Source organism: Silurus meridionalis, chromosome 9 (assembly GCF_014805685.1).
Source record: "Silurus meridionalis isolate SWU-2019-XX chromosome 9, ASM1480568v1, whole genome shotgun sequence".
NCBI lineage: Eukaryota > Metazoa > Chordata > Actinopteri > Siluriformes > Siluridae > Silurus > Silurus meridionalis.
The window spans coordinates 9,588,550-9,605,778 of NC_060892.1; the positions used below are offsets into that span (position 1 = coordinate 9,588,550).

The 17,229-nt window shown below is 44.5% G+C and overlaps 1 protein-coding gene across 2 annotated transcripts in view; it reads right to left on the reverse strand.

Moving 5' to 3' along the window:
• The window catches only part of cers3a (ceramide synthase 3a), a 34,442-nt gene extending 20,971 nt beyond the window's left edge, over positions 1-13,471 (reverse strand). The window contains exons 1-3 of one of the 2 annotated variants that reach the window (XM_046858000.1): positions 13,342-13,471; positions 9,941-10,123; positions 2,089-2,206 (exon numbers count right to left, since the gene is read on the reverse strand). In XM_046858000.1, the coding sequence (XP_046713956.1) occupies positions 2,089-2,206; positions 9,941-10,113 (291 nt within the window). In that variant the 5' untranslated portion in view covers positions 10,114-10,123; positions 13,342-13,471. Of the gene's footprint in view, positions 1-2,088; positions 2,207-9,940; positions 10,124-13,337 lie in introns of both variants that reach the window. The other variant, XM_046857999.1, reaches the window with a different exon arrangement.
• Positions 13,472-17,229: the final 3,758 nt, after the last annotated feature.

Sequence of the window (17,229 nt, forward strand, 5' to 3'; positions counted from 1 at the left end):
GTGCATAATTATTAGGCAACTTCCTTTCCTTTGGCAAAATGGGTCAAAAGAAGGACTTGACAGGCTCAGAAAAGTCAAAAATAGTGAGATATATTGCAGAGGGATGCAGCAGTCTTAAAATAGCCAAGCTTCTGAAGCGTGATCATCGAACAATCAAGCGTTTCATTCAAAATAGTCAACAGGGTCGCAAGAAGCGTGGAAAACCAAGGCGCAAAATAACTGCCCGTGAACTGAGAAAAGTCAAGCGTGCAGCTGCCAAGATGCCACTTGCCACCAGTTTGGCCATATTTCAGAGCTGCAACATCACTGAGTGCCCAAAAGCACAAGGTGTGCAATACTCAGAGACATGGCCAAGGTAAGAAAGGCAGAAAGTCGACCACCACTGAACAAGACACACAAGCTGAAACGTCAAGACTGGGCCAAGAAATATCTCAAGACTGATTTTTCTAAGGTTTTATGGACTGATGAAATGAGAGTGAGTCTTGATGGGCCAGATGGATGGGCCCGTGGCTGGATTGGTAAAGGGCAGAGAGCTCCAGTCCGACTCAGACGCCAGCAAGGTGGAGGTGGAGTACTGGTTTGGGCTGGTATCATCAAAGATGAGCTTGTGGGGCCTTTTCGGGTTGAGGATGGAGTCAAGCTGAACTCCCAGTCCTACTGCCAGTTTCTGGAAGACACCTTCTTCAAGCAGTGGTACAGGAAGAAGTCTGCATCCTTCAAGAAAAACATGATTTTCATGCAGGACAATGCTCCATCACACACGCCCAAGTACTCCACAGCGTGGCTGGCAAGAAAGGGTATAAAAGAAGAAAATCTAATGATATGGCCTCCTTGTTCACCTGATCTGAACCCCATTGAGAACCTGTGGTCCATCATCAAATGTGCGATTTACAAGGAGGGAAAACAGTACACCTCTGAACAGTGTCTGGGAGGCTGTGGTTGCTGCTGCACGCAATGTTGATGGTGAACAGATCAAAACACTGACAGAATCCATGGATGGCAGGCTTTTGAGTGTCCTTGCAAAGAAAGGTGGCTATATTGGTCACTGATTTGTTTTTGTTTGGTTTTTGAATGTCAGAAATGTATATTTGTGAATGTTGAGATGTTATATTGGTTTCACTGGTAAAAATAAATAATTGAAATGGGTATGAATTTGTTTTTGTTGTTGCCTAATAATTATGCACAGTAATAGTCACCTGCACACACAGATATCCCCTAAAATAGCTAAAACTAAAACTACTTCCAAAAATATTCAGCTTTGATATTAATGAGTTTTTTGTGTTCATTGAGAACATGGTTGTTGTTCAAATTAAATCCTCAAATAAAATTAATCCTCAAAAATACAACTTGCCTAATAATTCTGCACTCCCTGTATATATATATATATATATATATATATATATATATATATATATATATATATATATATATATATATATATATATTTTTTTTTTATTTATTTATGTATATTTTTTTATAAAAATTGTTAAACAGAAATGCGCGCTGCGTTAATCACGTGTTATAAATAAACTAGCCTACGTCTATGGTGTGTAAGAACCGAGGAAATGATACACCGGCGGTAGATTGAAAAAGCCGTGCACTGACAGGAAATAAGTTGATGGACTGAAAACAGCGGGCAATGAGAAGAAAAAATATTGATCATGTCACCAAAACTAAACTAAAGTAATGAGCCTGTTTTGAAAAAGTAGGAAGAAGCAGAGAATACAGATATTTGTGTAAAAATGTAATAAGTGAAAATAAAAAGTTGTCCGAAAAAGAAATAGTGAAATAAAGTATTGATACCACAAAAATCTACTTAAATACAGTAACAAAGTATTTGTACTTTGTTACTTCCCACCTCTGTTAACACCAACAAACCCAATGTAGGCTCTACAAAACTAAAGATTACATTAGAAATCCACAGTGCAGAATTTCCAAATAACTATTATCTTACTGCTTGACCACACCTCATTTGGCTTGTCAGAGAATTTAGAGGTTCAGTATTATTTAGGCAATGAATAAGAAGAATGCTGGCATGCCTTTGTGAAATAGACTGGCAGTTACTGTGGGAACTTTTTGGTGCTTTACCTGTCCTGGTGTTTTGGAACAGGAAGTAAAATAATGCTCCAAAACAGGGTTGTACTGGACTTTTTGTCTGTTCTCCTCAGTCACACAGAGGGCAGTCGCAAACGGCGTGGCTACAAACCTAAAAAAGAAAATAATTTACGTTACAAAGAGAGCTTTCTGAACAAAGCAAAATAACCTGTAAGGAATTTGATTGTAATAAAGATATCTAAAGAGATCATATTAAGATCTAATGCTGTAAATATTATATTCTGTGAAAGTTGGACAGGTATGCGGGGTGTTACTACACTTTCAAAAATAAATGAGGACTTTTTATATATTTATGGTTACAATTATTGTTGTACATTCACAAACAGCAAGCCAGTTCCTGTTATCACTTGTATAAGAGCAGTTGTTCTCTCCTTTTTTCTTTATCCATGATGTTAATAACAAAAAGAAAAGCCAAATGACATACTACAGAGGAATTTAAATACACAAAGCCCTCCTGCTTTAACAACTTTCTGTGTCATAAACAGCTTAAACTCTGACTAACTTAAGACTCCTTCCAAAATCTAAATAACTATCTTCTCAAAAAACACTTTTACAGTAGTAACAGCTATATTGGCATGCATCTGCTATGCAATTTCTTGTGACTAAACACATTTGTGAAACTTTTTTTCTTTCCAATAGTCCATGGTTATTAAAATAGCTATGCAAACAAATCACTTTACTTTTAATTAGTGAAAGAGGTTATCAACATTGTACCAGGCTAATGTAACCAACATCAGAAAAATAGTTCATATCTATCTGGGGTACTGTAAGAACCAAACGGTAATTAATTGGATTTAATCCTCTTATCTATTTTTATGCTTCCACTTGTTGTAAGGTGTAATATAAAGGGTAATTTACTAACTAGCTAGCTAGTATCTAGTAACTCATTAACTTGCTAGCTTGTTACTGCAAGCTACTGATAGTAGCCTGTTCCCCTTCAGGAACTCGAGCTGCGTCGAAACGCTATGGGAACGCCCGTGCGTGACCACGCTCTGAACCACGTGTGAAATCTAGCCAATAGGCAAGCCGTGACGTCATAGACAGGCGACGTCGCGTAAACCAGGAAGCTACAAGATGGCTGTGCGGTGGTAGCGACATTAGCTTCTGCTCGTTCAGGTAAGCGCTTTGAGTGTGTTATCTGTGCAGTCATGAGCTTATATGCAGGCAAAATTCCGTCTGCGTGTCTCCTGCTTGCCCCGATTCATTTCGGGGGGGGGTGACACGCAGCCGATGTGTTGTTTGCTTAGCTTAGAGCGTGCTTAGTCGGCTCTCGAGGGTATCGGTTGTTAGCATTTAGCCGTGTGGCTATGCGCTCCCGGCTGCTAGCCGAGCTCCGTTCCCGGGATTGCGCCGCTTGGTAACGGTTCTTCCCCGTGCGTTCGCGGTGCTCCGTATTCTTCCTCCGAGGTGGGTGAATTTTCGGTGAGCGCTCTTCCTCGCGCTTTGGCTCTCGATGGTATCGGTTGTTAGCATTTAGCCGTGGTGGCTATGCGCTCCCGGCTGCTAGCCGAGCCCTGCCTCGGGATTGCGCTGCTTGAAACGGTTCTTCCCCGTGCGTCATGTGCTCCGTATTCTTCCTCCGAGGTGGGTGAATTTTCGGTGAGCGCTCTTCCTCGCGGCTTTGGCTCTCGATGGTATCGGCTGTTAGCATTTAGCCGTGGCTATGCGCCCCGGCTGCTAGCCGAGCTCCTGCCTCGGGATTGCGCTGCTTGGAAACGGTTCTTCCCGGTGCGTTCGCGGTGCTCCGTATTCTTCCTCCGAGGTGGAGAATTTCAGAGCGCTCTCGAGGTGAGCGCCTCCTCGAGGCTTTGGCTCTCGATGGTATCGGCTGTTAGCTTTTAGCCGCGGTGGCTATGCGCCCCGGCTGCTAGCCGAGCTCCGCCTCGGGAGGCGCTCGCTTGGTATCGGTTCTTTTCCGTGTGTGTGACGCGGTGCTCCGTATTCTTCCTCCGAGGTGGAATGACTGACATTAGGAAGCATGCCTGGCGGCTGCTTCTTCTCCCGGTGCGGGCGGCGCAGCATTACATGTCTCTCTCTCCAAGGAGGTTGAGCTGGTGGATGCTGGCGAGCCTGCGGACTCCTCACAGCCTGTGCTGTATATGGAGCTCCTTGTGGTCGTGGCACGGGCCGGTCCGAGCTGGATTAGCTTGGCCGGTCGTGGCGGGAGCAGCGCGCGCCAGTGAGCTGGTTGTGCGTTTCCTGCACTGTGTCACAGCCTCAGCGCCTCCCCTGATCTGCGCACCGAGGTGTCTGGGTCCTGGGAGGCCCGTGGACGCGCGTGCTTTTCCGATGTTCTTCGCTGTGCGCGAATGTTATTGAGCTGCGTGGCGCTGCCACGGACGTTACCGCTTGTGGTAGAGACGCTAGCTAGCTATCTCTCCCAGAGTGTTGCGTCTGTGACGGCTATCGGTTTGCCTACGAAGCGCCGCTTGGCTCTGGTGGGTAGCGCTGCGCGGCAGGTCAGGCTACAGGTTGCTTCCACTCGATGAGTGTGTTGCAGGCATACCAGGCTGGCCTGCTATGGGGATGATGCGAGCTTCCTTCTGAGCGTCATGGTGTCCCTCCTGGCCTGACCTGGTGACGCTGTGGGTAAGGGTAATTGCTGGCGGGTTCAGGAGGCCGCGGTGGCGTTTCAGTGGTAGTTCCTCGCTGCTCCGATGGGGCTGCTCAGCGGCAGCCGCGCCCTGGTACGTCCAGGCACAGCGAGATAGCCCGGTGATAGAGTGTTGCCACCCGACTCCGCGGGGCGGTCCTAGGGGCCCTGGCGACTCTCTAGGCCGAGGAGGGCTGGACGGCCTGAGGGTCGCCCCGCCTCTGGTGAACGGGCTGTGGTGCGAGGCCTGATGGCTTGCATCTTGGAGGGCGGTGCGCACCTCATGCTACGGTGCTCGTCCCTCCCTGGCACTGCCGGGAGGCCGGTCTGTCCGCCCTGCCACAGGGTGTTCAGGATGCTGCCTCCCTCTAGCGGTTAACTCCCTTATTTCCGATCGACAGTTCATTGCGGATGAGTCATCCGCCGCCTCTCAGAGGGCTTCGACGGCCGCAGTATGCTGCTCCTGCCGTTCGGGTTCAGGAGGACTGTCTGTTAGCCCTGCCATGGGTCGTGTTCAGGGCGCAGCTTCTCCAGCGGTTTGCTCCCCGTATTCCGCCCGTATGATCGCTGCGGACGGGGGATTCCGCCGCCTCTCAGGAGGTGTGGTCGGCTGCAGAGCACCGCTCCAGCCGCTCTGAGTGGGTCGGGGGCCAGCCCCGAGGGGTTGGTTCTCCCTGTGGAGACTTTCTGTCAGTCTTAGGGCTGCCTGGGGTCTCACGGGGGTCCTGCGTACTGTGAAGAAGGGTTGCGCAATTCGGTTCGCATCTTCTCCTCCCTGCTCGACGGGTGTGTCCCGCCTGGCGGGACCTGCAGGCTCTGGTCCTGGAACAGGAAGTGCGCACACTCCTGGGGAAAGGGGCCATCGAGGTGGTTCCCCCCCCCCCCCCTCAGTTTGCGAGTCGGGCTGCTACAGCCCGTGCTTCGTTGTTCCGAAGAAGGACGGTGGGTTGCGTCCCATTCTGGATCTCTGCTACTTGAACCACTCACTTTTGAGGCTCGGGTTCAGGTTTCTCGTTTAGAGAGGTCGTGTCTCAGGTCAAGTCCAAGGACTGATTTGTCATACGCTAGATCTGGAGGTTGCATGCTCCCATGCAGCCGTCCTTCACCGCGCACGGGAGGTTCCTGAGGTTGCTTTCGGGGCGAAGCTTACCAATATCGGTCCTTCCGTGCGGCCTTGCGCCCTCACCCCGTGCCTTCACGGAGTGCGTGAACGCAGCACTGACCCCGCTGCGGCTTCAGGGCATCCGCGTTCTGTATTATATCAGCGATTGGTTGATGGTGGCTCGTTAGAGCACCTGGCGGTTTGGCATTGAGGTGCTGTTCCCGCCTGCATGAAGGTACTGGGGTTCGGACTGAGACGCCGGGTTGTGTGTACTTTCCCAGCACGGAGGGCCACTTTCTCGGCGTGGTGTGGGACTCGGCCGAGTTGCGGGCACGGTTGTCTCCCGCCCGGTTTGTAGTCATCCTCACTGCAGTCAGGAGGGTAGGGGCAGGCCGCCTAGTCACTGTGAGGCAGTTCCAGAGGCTGCTGGGTCTCATGTCGGCAGCGTCCGCATGTGGCCCCTCCAGTGGTGGCTCCGGGGCAGAAGGTTCTCCCCCTGAGGGAGTCTGTATCGTCACATCAAGGTCTCACGGTGTGCCCATGAGCCTTGGTTGCATGGTAGTACCTTACGTTCTGTCCCGAGGCCCCGTTTTAGGGACTCCTTGTCGTCGCGTAACGCTAACGACGGGCGCTTCCATCACGGGGTAGGGAGCGGTCATGAGTGTCCACTCCGCCTAGGGTCTGTGGAGCGGCCCGCGTCTCTTGTGGCACATAGGTTGCCGGGAGGTGCTGGCAGTGTTGTTGGGGTTACAACACTTCCTCCCAGTCCTTAGAGATCGCTATGTGTTGGTCCGCTCGGACAATGCTGCGGTGGTCTCGTACATCGTCCACCCGGGGGACCTCCGGTCTTGCCCTTGCGAGCAACGGGCGCAGGGGGTCCTCTTGTGGTCCCGGTTCGAACTCCTCTCATTTAGAGCCGGTTACATCCCGGGACGGTTGGATGTCTGAGCAGATGCCCTGTCGAGACAGTGGCTGCCGTGGGACGGTCTTGGCCGAGGCTACGCCTGTACGCCTTTCCCCCGATCGTGCTGCTCTCGGGAGTTCTGGGAAAGTTTTGCCGGTAGGGAGTCTGTCTCCTCCGGGTAGCACCTTGTTGGCGGGGGGAACCCTGGTTCACCCCCGCCCGGTGTTGTGGAGCCTGTGGCCCCTGAGGGGACACAGTTTGTAGCGGCTGTTCTCTCTACTGAGGTAGTAGAGGCCCCTCTCCACTCCAGAGCTCCCTCCATGAGGAGGTCGTACGCCGCACGATGGCGACTGTTCGCGTCACGGTGTGAGCACCATGACTTGGACCCAGATGACTGCCCGGTCGGTTCAGTTCTGGTGTTTTTGCAGGTACAGTTTGCCACAGGGTTAACCCCTTCGACCCTGAGGGTTTCCGTGTTCGCTGGGTAGGTCCCATTGGTGACACGTTTCCTCCGTGGCGCCCGGAGGCTGTGGCCCGGTCACGACTGGAGTGCCTGTCTGGGACTTGGCAGTTGCCTCGTCCCACCTGGAGTTGCCCCTGGCATGCCCAGAGTGTTCTTACACGAGGCCGGGTGCTCCCACACGATGTGTCGTGTTACAGGCATTCTGCCCTCCTCTGTTATAGCCCCGACCAGGGGTTACGAGACCGGCTGTGTCCAGTGCGAGCACTGGGTGCTTATCTCCACAGGACGAGTCCTTGGAGGTGGTTGGTGCAGTTGTTCGCTGCGAGTCCTGGTCCCCGCCCGATCGCGGTCAGGGCTCGCCCGCTGGAGTGTGGCGGCCTCTGCGGCGGGTGCACATGAGTGTCACTCCGGGGCGTCTGTGACGCTGCGGGTTGGTCCACCCGCTGACCTTTGTCAGGTTCTATGGCCTCGACCTCAGAGCCACCCGGGCTCCTCTGTCCCTACGTGCTGGTGCGAGGCCCTCACTCTTTGGCAGGGTCTGGTCAGTGTGGCGTGATTGGACACTCGTTCCCATAGCGTTCGACGCAGCTCGAGTTCCTGAAGGAACGTCTCAAGGTTACGAATGTAACCCTAGTTCCCCGAGGGAACGAGACGCCGCGCTCCATGCCACACTCCCTGCATCCCTGCGGCGCTTACCTTCTCTCTTTGCAGAAGCTAATGTCGCTACCACCGCACAGCCATCTTGTAGCTTCCTGGTTTACGCGACGTCGCCTGTCTATGACGTCACGGCTTGCCTATTGCCTAGATTTCACACGTGGTTCAGAGCGTGGTCACGCAGGGGCGTTCCCATAGCGTTTCGGCGCAGCGTCTCGTTCCCTCGGGGAACTAGGGTTACGTTCGTAACCTTGAGACGTTAACTTTAATATAATTAGTGCTCAGGTGGTCATTAACATTAATCATTATAATAATACATTTACAGTATCAGAATAAATGATGTCCTGATGCACTAAAGGATCCTGAACTGCATGTTACATAAAAAAAAGAAAGAAAACGTTGATCCAAAGGAATGACAATATTCATTCAACTCATGAAACACATTATCCTTGACAATTTGGTCTGTCTGTATTTTCAATGCTTAAATTGAAGATTCACAGCTATAGATAACAGGTTCTAAACATCTGATTCAGAACATGTTCTACCCTAAACCTGGCAAAGAACTGGATTTGTGACAATCTGGAAGATAATTAATAATCATATGATTGATATTTTAGGTCTGGCCTAACAAATGAGAGCTAAACAGTAAGTATATAGACTTGTATCACATACACTGTTAATACAGATTTTTTTTGGACATCTGACCATAAGATTCATATGTGCTTTTTGTACACCCCCTTCCACATTTGGTCCCCATATGCTGTTATAATAAGCTACGCATTTCTGGGAAGCTGTTTCGCTAGATTTTGGAGTGTGCTTGCATAGATTTGTGCTAATTCAGGGACAAGGGCATTGGTAAAAGGTGTGCAAAGGTGATCTTCCATCGCAACCGATGTACACTTATCAGGCATAACATTATAACCACCTGTCTAATATACTGCCAAAACAGTCCTGACTTGTCGAGCATTAACAGTCTTAACTTCTTCAGCAGTTTAAGCTACAGGAGCTTGTCTGTTGGATCAGACCGCACAGCCCAGCCTTTGCTCCCCACATGCATCAGTGAGCATCGGCTGCCAATGACCCTGTCACCAGTTCACCACTGTTTCTTCCTTAGACCACTTTAATACTGACCGTTGCAGACCGGGAACAGCCCACAAGAGCTGCAGTTTTAGAGATGCTCTGACCCAGTCGTCTAGCCATCACAATATGGCCCTTGTTTAAACTCACTCAAATCCTTACGCTTGCCAATTTTTCCTGCTTCTATATAAATACTATATAAATAAATATATACTTTGAGAACTCAAAGTATATCACTTGCTGCCTAATATATACCACCCACTAGCATGTGAAATGCTGAGTATATAATCATTGTCACCTTTCAGTGGTCATAAAGTTATGCCCTAAAATTAATGAAGCTCACATTTTGAGGAGGGGCACTGTTATGCTGGAACAGGTTCGGGTCTCCTAATTCAAGTAAAGGGAAAACTTAGTACTACAGCATTCAAAGACATCCTATGATGTTGTGCCTCTAAATTTGTAGAAACAGGCTGGAGAAGAACCATATATGTCCAATAATTGTGTTTATATAGTGTATTTTAGTAAAGTTTATAATAATTTAAAATGATGACACTGTGGTGTTTCTGGAGCTCTTGCTGTCATCCACCTGAGCACTAACATATTCTAAAGCAGCCGTAGTACATATAAATATTCTGTAGTATGTTTTTAAATATGTTGTGTTTTTACATCCATACGTATATTGTTAAATTAATGATAACATATAGCTAACTGAATAGAAGCTATATTACATATTGGAGTATAAAGAAGCAGTTCAGAATGGTTTATCATTATTTTACCAATAAAAGGTTGTTGTGAAACAATCTTAGTGTATTGAGATGAGTGTGTGTGTGTTTAAGGTACTGTAAGTGTCTTGTACTTAGAGAATGTTGCTTAGTGAGCTCACATTTTGCATTTGCATAAGCTGAAAGAAAATATTGCCTCATATCTTGCCTCTAATGTCGTCTTTCCTGTTTAGTCAGTGAAAGCAGCAGTTACACATTAGCCCTAAAGCATAATTTCCTAAAATCTGTCATACAGCTACTTTAAACTCACCTTTCAAAGATGTAGCGAACTATGAGGAAACCTACGGAGTAAGGCAAAGTTATGTACAAGTCAGACGCTTTGGCGTAGACCCGGCCATCCTTGTCTTCTAGATCGGCCCATGTCAAGTTGACGGGTAGCCACAGGCGGTCCCACCAGAACCATTCACAGATGATCCCGATCATCCTGGCCACTCTGGAGGAAATAGAATTTGCATGAATATCTGTCCATCAGGCAGAGTCCACACATGCATCATGCATCTGACAGAATCTAAATTTTTATCTAGTAGGCCCTTTGTAACTATTACAAAGTGGGATTTGTCTAGAAAGCTCAAATGATCAGATTCTAGAATACAGCTTTTAAATGCACAGATTTCCTAAATACATGTAGATTCCTAAGTACATGTTTGGCAGATCTATTTTCCAATTCCTGACTATTGACTATATGACTATTCCTGTCTATTTGGTTTTGTCCTCACCTTGGATGAAGTAAAGAAATCGCCACAGGAACACATATTATGTGAGTTTTGGACTATTTCCAGCACATCATTGAGATTGACGTGATTTATTTAAAAAAATAACTCTCATTGTCACAGCTCAGTTAAGACACAGGCTTAAAAATAAAAAAAAAATAACCTGACAGTAACAAAGAAAGTGAACAATTATTGCAAAAATAATATTTAATAAGCACATACAAAGAAATTTTCACTGGGAGTGATGAGGATGGACAGGATTAGAAATGAGTTTATTAGAGAAACAGCACATGTAGGACATTTTGGAGACAAGGTGAGGGAGGTTAGATTGAGATGGTTTGGACATGTGCAGAGGAGGGACATGGGGTATATTGGTAGGAGAATGCTGAGGATGGAGCAACCAGGAAGGAGGAAAAGATGAAGACCAAGGAGAAAGTTTATAAATGTGCTGAGGGAAGACATGCAGGTACTGTAGTTGCAGATGTAGAAGACAGGGTAGTGTGGAGACAGAGGATCCGCTGTGGCGACCCCTAACTGGAGCAACCACGTACAAAAGAGACCAAGTTCACTGTGTCTAATACAATAGCTAGTAATTTTGTGTACACAATGTTTCAAATACTGTGAAGCTTATGACATAAAATACTGTAAAGAATCGTTTTTTATGATCACAGCACTATTGAAAGCTTAAATCTTATTGGTCAAACAGTGTTGATTTTTTTTTTTTTTTTTTTATAACAGTACCTCAGAGAGTAGGATCAGCTATAATTAATACCATAGGTTTAAATGAATTTGTTATAGTTTATATAGCTATAAGTCATTGACAGGGCCTTGTATAAAGAATGCCCCAGAAAAATAATAGAATTATGGTCTCCAGTGTCTGTGCTTTAACAGCCAGAAGGTTTTCCACTGTGGGCAAGTATTTACAACAGGGGACTTTATAGAGTCTACATTGAAAAGCTTTGTTTTTATCTTCAACTTCACACATGAGAGAAAAACATACATGCTGTTGATTATTTATGAATATTTACAGGTACAGGTGTTTTTAGTTTTTTTTTTTTCCATAAAATTTTTTTTTTCTGTGGTACAAGGGGAATAAAAACATTTGAGATTTTCTGTTACAAGTTGTGTTACTGTTGTGATGCTGTTTCACTCAATTGTTCATTATTTTCTGTACACTGCATAATGGTTTATCCCTTGCATATCTGTTGTTAACAACTTTTTACCATACTTGAACTGAATTTAGTTGTAAGTCACATTTGTGTAAATGATCCACCAAATGCAAATATAAATGCAAGCAGATTATGTTGCGGAAATGTCTGGATCTCCAGCCTGAAGCTTGGGTAGTTCCTTATTATCTCCAAGGTAAATATTTGGACTGACTGCCTTACACCTTGTTTCCCTTGCAATGAATGAACAGCATAGATCCTAGCAACTGCCTAGAAGCAGGAGATTGAGTCTGGGGTTCTGAAAGAGTTAATATCGGAATGGTTTAGGTAACGGTTCAGATCTCTGAATATGCTGACTGCTAACCAACTTTGCTGCAATGCTAAACAACGTGGATGAGGGTGATGCAGGCTGCCCTGAGGCAAAAACTATAAGCACAGATCATCACACAAACAAACACACCTGCTCCCACCCTGTTCGCTTAGGAACGACACCAACTCCTACATGCATTTATGTGCATTTTGGAAGGCTTAAACCTCAATAGAGTATTTAATACACCTAGGCGTGTTGATGACGTTGTGAATAGTAAAGTCAGCTCTGCAACACTACACCAACATCATTCTGACTCTAATAATAGCTGAAGTATGTGAATTTTTGAATGACGCCAGTCCCATTCAGCTGCTAGGACATTTAGGTCGGATAGTGTAATAACACGTTTGGTATTTCACCAATTGAATCATCTGTAGAATACACAAAGGTCATGGGTCATGACGAACCCTATTACCTCATACACGTGTAATCAGATAGCAGATTTATTCAAAGCAAACCAGCTATGATTAACAGACACATCCCTAAGACGCACACTCAGAGGAGAACGATTCCTCTTTTGAGATATGTTTGATCGCACCCACATGGAACAACCTATTGACGTGTTTTTCTGCATACAGCTTTCAGAGCAAAGAGCGTGAACTGTGTAAACAAAAGTCAGCTCCACGTGTACACATGTGCGTCACCCCTCCCTCTTTCATTGTCACCATCATCGAGGCAGCATTTCTGCCTTGAACTCTGGTTCTGGAAAGGGTAACTTAGTGACAAGCAGCCCTGATGAACACAATGAAGGGCAGCCATTAATGACAATAGAAACACTTGAGGCAAACCGTTTCTAACAACTTTAAAGCCATGTTATAGCAATTCTTTTTCTCACACACACACTCACAAAGGTATGGCTTTAAAATGTAAGACTCAACACTACTATAACAAATCTGTACATTCTTGGAAAAGTAAATCCTCTGTATGATCAGTTATAAATTTCTCTCTTACTGAACTCTAAAATCTACAGGACAAAGTGTTGCTTCTTGCTGACCCCATGCAAGTTCAGATATTACTTTAGAGCTTTGTAGTGCCAAATTGTTTCCAGGAAAACTCCAGCCAACAAACACACACGTTGCTTTGTAAAGCGGTATTAAGCTATCAGTAATTCTATCATTAAAAATCCTGCACAGGACCAATTGTACCTGAGAGGGATTGAGAAGAACATGTTAACACTAAATAAGATGCACTAACAAAGAATGGAGAAAAAAATAAAACAAAACAATTCACTGAAGCTTCAGGTTTTAAAAGAAAAAGATCTTGTCCCATTAAAATGATACAAGTATTTTTTAAAGAAGAGAAAAGCCGATGAAAAAATAAAAACTTTCTCACAATCTACCTTTGTCATTTCTTTGCTTTCTTACAAAACAAATTACACTAAAAGACACACCAAAAATCCTTTACCTGCCTGAGCAGAGGTCGCAGTCTTCTCCTGGCTTGTCACTTCAGTGTGTGTGAGCGTGAAATGCCAAGGCACTGGGTAAACTAAGCATGACAGGAGAGCGCAGGTCTGATCACACAGAAATGCTCTACGTTTAGAATTCCTCACAGGCACACCCAGCCTAGTTACAACTCTTTGACTCTTTTTTCTGCGTCCCTCCCTCTGCTCCTCCTACCGTCCCTACCTTTCCCAGGTAAGCACGGACTCATTGGATGACTAAAACACAATGCAAAAAATAATACAATACCCAAATGGCTTACACAGTAATATATATATATATATATATATATATATATATATATATATATATATATATATATATATATATACAGTTGTGTTCAAAATTATTCAACCCCCACTGAAATTGACTGTTTTGGTCGGTTTGACATTGATTATGATCATTCAGTCATCCTGCTTACAATTAAATCAAAGAGGCACGTGTAGGTCAGACAAATATAACATAACATTTATAATGAAATAACCACAAATGTCTTTTCTGAGCTCACATCATTATCAGTTTTATTCAACCCCCAAGTGACATTCAATCTTAGTACTTAGTACAACATCCTTTTACAGTTATAACAGCTTTTAAACGTGAAGCATAGCTTGACACAAGTGTCTTGCAGCGATCTACGGGTATCTTCGCCCATTCATCATGGGCAAAAGCCTCCAGTTCAGTCACATTCTTAGGCTTGCGCACTGCAACTGCTTTCTTTAAGTCCCACCAGAGGTTCTCAATCGGATTTAAGTCTGGTGACTGCGATGGCCACTTCAAAATGTTCCAGCCTTTAATCTGCAACCATGCTCTAGTGGACTTGGAGGTATGCTTGGGATCATTGTCCTGTTGAAAGGTCCAACGTCTTCCAAGCCTCAGGTTTGTGACGGACTGCATCACATTGTCATCCAATATCTCCTGGTACTGAAGAGAATTCATGGTACCTTGCACACGCTGAAGCTTCCCAGTACCTGCAGAAGCAAAACTTCACAGTAGGCAAGGTGTTCTTTTCTTCATAGGCCTTGTTCTTCCTCCTCCAAACATAGCGTTGATCCATGGGCCCAAACAGTTCTAATTTTGTTTCATCAGTCCACAGAACACTATCCCAAAACTTCTGTGGTTTGTCCACATGACTTTTGGCATACTGCAGTCGACTCTTCTTATTCTTTGGGGACAGCAAGGGGGTGCGCCTGGGAGTTCTGGCATGGAGGCCTTCATTACGCAGGGTGCGCCGTATTGTCTGAGCAGAAACTTCAGTACCCACATCTGACAAATCTTTTCTCAGTTCCTCAGCAGTCACACGGGGACTTTTCTCCACTCTACGCTTCAGGTAGCGCACAGCAGTCGAAGTCAGCATCTTCTTTCTGCCACGACCAGGTAGCGTTTCAACAGTGCCCTTTGCCTTGAATTTGCGAATGATGCTTCCTATGGTGTCTCTTGGTATGTTTAACATCTTTGCAATCTTCTTATAGCCATTGCCCTTCCTGTGAAGAGTAATCACCTGTTCTCTTGTCTTCCTGGACCATTCTCTTGACCTCACCATGTTTGTAACCACACCAGTAAATGTCTAGAAGGAGCTGAGTATCACAGTCATTTTAAAGCTGCCTAATTGGTGCTTATTAGGCTTTATTGCTGCTCCTGATATCCACAGGTGTTTTCAATACCTGATTGAAAACACTTCATTGAACCTCTGTTCTTCAGAGTGGTAGTCTTTAAGGGGTTGAATAATTATGTCAATGAAGAATTCACAAAAGAAACATTTACTACTGTATTACAAAACTAATTGATGTCATTTTAGTTGCATATGGTTCTTTAAGAAGTCCTTGTAGGATTTCATTCTGAATACAATTACAAATGTACACTAAATTCCCTAAAACCATTTACAGCATTGGGGGTTGAATAATTTTGAACACAACTGTATATATATATATATATATACACACAAAACATATATATAAATACACACACACACACACACACACACACACACACACACACACACACACATATATCAGTGTGAATATGTAAAAAGTAAATGTTTTAGGAATGAGCAAAGGGCATGAGATCTTTGTGGGAGATTGTATTTCATACAGAATTTCTTATATAAAGTCAAAGGCAGAACGAAAGGAGAGAAATGAAAATGTTTTTTGTGTGCAAACGTTTTTATGAAATCATTATGATACTATATTATCACTGACGGTATGCTAAGTGACTGTTGTTTACGTGCCTCTTAACATGATTACGTCTGCCATCCTTTTGAATGACATTATTAAAGGCCTGGGTTGCTCGGTTGTGTTTTTCTAAGAGGAGTAACAAGGCCATACTTCTGTGACGATATCACATCTAATTACTGATTAACCTCATTCAACCTATTAATGTTTAATAAGTTAACTCCTTAAACTGCCAGGAGACGTCAGTGAGTTCTGGCTTACATTCTTTACTCCTGTGTAGCCATGACTACATACCTTTGCGATAAGTTCTAATTTAGTCACTAAAATATTCATAGTAATTATTAATGTATATGCTTTAACACAAGTAACTGCTAGATAAGCTAGATCAGTAAAGGGTTAAAACTATCAGAAACTAGTTGTATAATAATATTAAAGGACTAGTATTTACAACAGATCTGCACACAACATGCTATTGGTATGTGACTAAAGCTTTAAAAAAAAAACTGCCTGAAGTTGTCTATTCTGGTGCTTGTTTCCATGTGAATGGTAATCACACTCACTTCTTGGCACCGTTGTTTATGTATTGATCCACAGCAGGTAAAGCTTATCTCCTTAAAGGTCTTTTCTTGGGGGGAAAGCATTTTCTAACCCACCAATGGGAATTTGTTACTCTTAGTCCAGTTAGTGTCCTTAATGTCTCACTGGATGTAGTACTCTGGAGTTCAGTTTTCCTTATAAATAGTTTTTTGATGGATAGATTTAAATTGTGCAAATGAACAGCATAACTTATGTGTATATGTGTGTGTGTGCAACACCGCCACCCACGCCCATTGCAAATATTTACCTTTTTTCTGCTGAAACTTTAATATACAGTATATATTTACATATTTAAATTCGAGCAATGTTGCAATGATTATTAGATGTGTTTAACCTTTTTTATGGAAGGTTGCAAATGATTTGTATGGTGTGGAGGTGGAGCATTGTGGTGGGAGGGCAGAGCCATGGGAAGAAAACAGGAATTTTGCCTAGGGTGCCAAAAAGGCTGTGTGAAAAGTGTATTGTATGTGAGAAGTGCATTGTATTTACAAAAGTACACAAGATAATTTTATACAACTATAATGTTATAACTACAGTGCATCCGGAAAGTATTCACAGCGCTTCACTTTTCTCACATTTTGTTATGTTACAGTCTTATTCCAAAATGGATTATATTCATTATTTTTCTCAAAATTCTACAAACAATACCCCATAATGACAACGTAAAAGAAGGGTTTAAAATCTTTGAAATGTATAAAAAATAAAGAAAACGAAAGAAATCACATGTACATAAAGTATCCAAAGCATTTGCCTTGACACTCAACTTTGAGCTCAGGTACATCCTGTTTCCCCTGATTATCCTTGAGATGTTTCTACAACTTGATAGGAGCACAAACTAAGGCATGAATCCAAGGAATTGTCTGTAGACCTCTAAAACGGGATTGTATTGGGCCACAAATCTGGGGAAGGGCACAGAAATATTTCTGCAGCATTGAAGTTCCCAATGAGCACAGTAGCCTCCCTCATCCGTAAATGGAAGCAGTTTGGAACCACTGAGACTCTTCCTAAAGCCAAACTGAGCTATGGGGCAAAAGAGCTTTAATCAGGGAGGTGACCAAGAACCCTATGCTCACTCTGAAAGAGCTGTGTTCT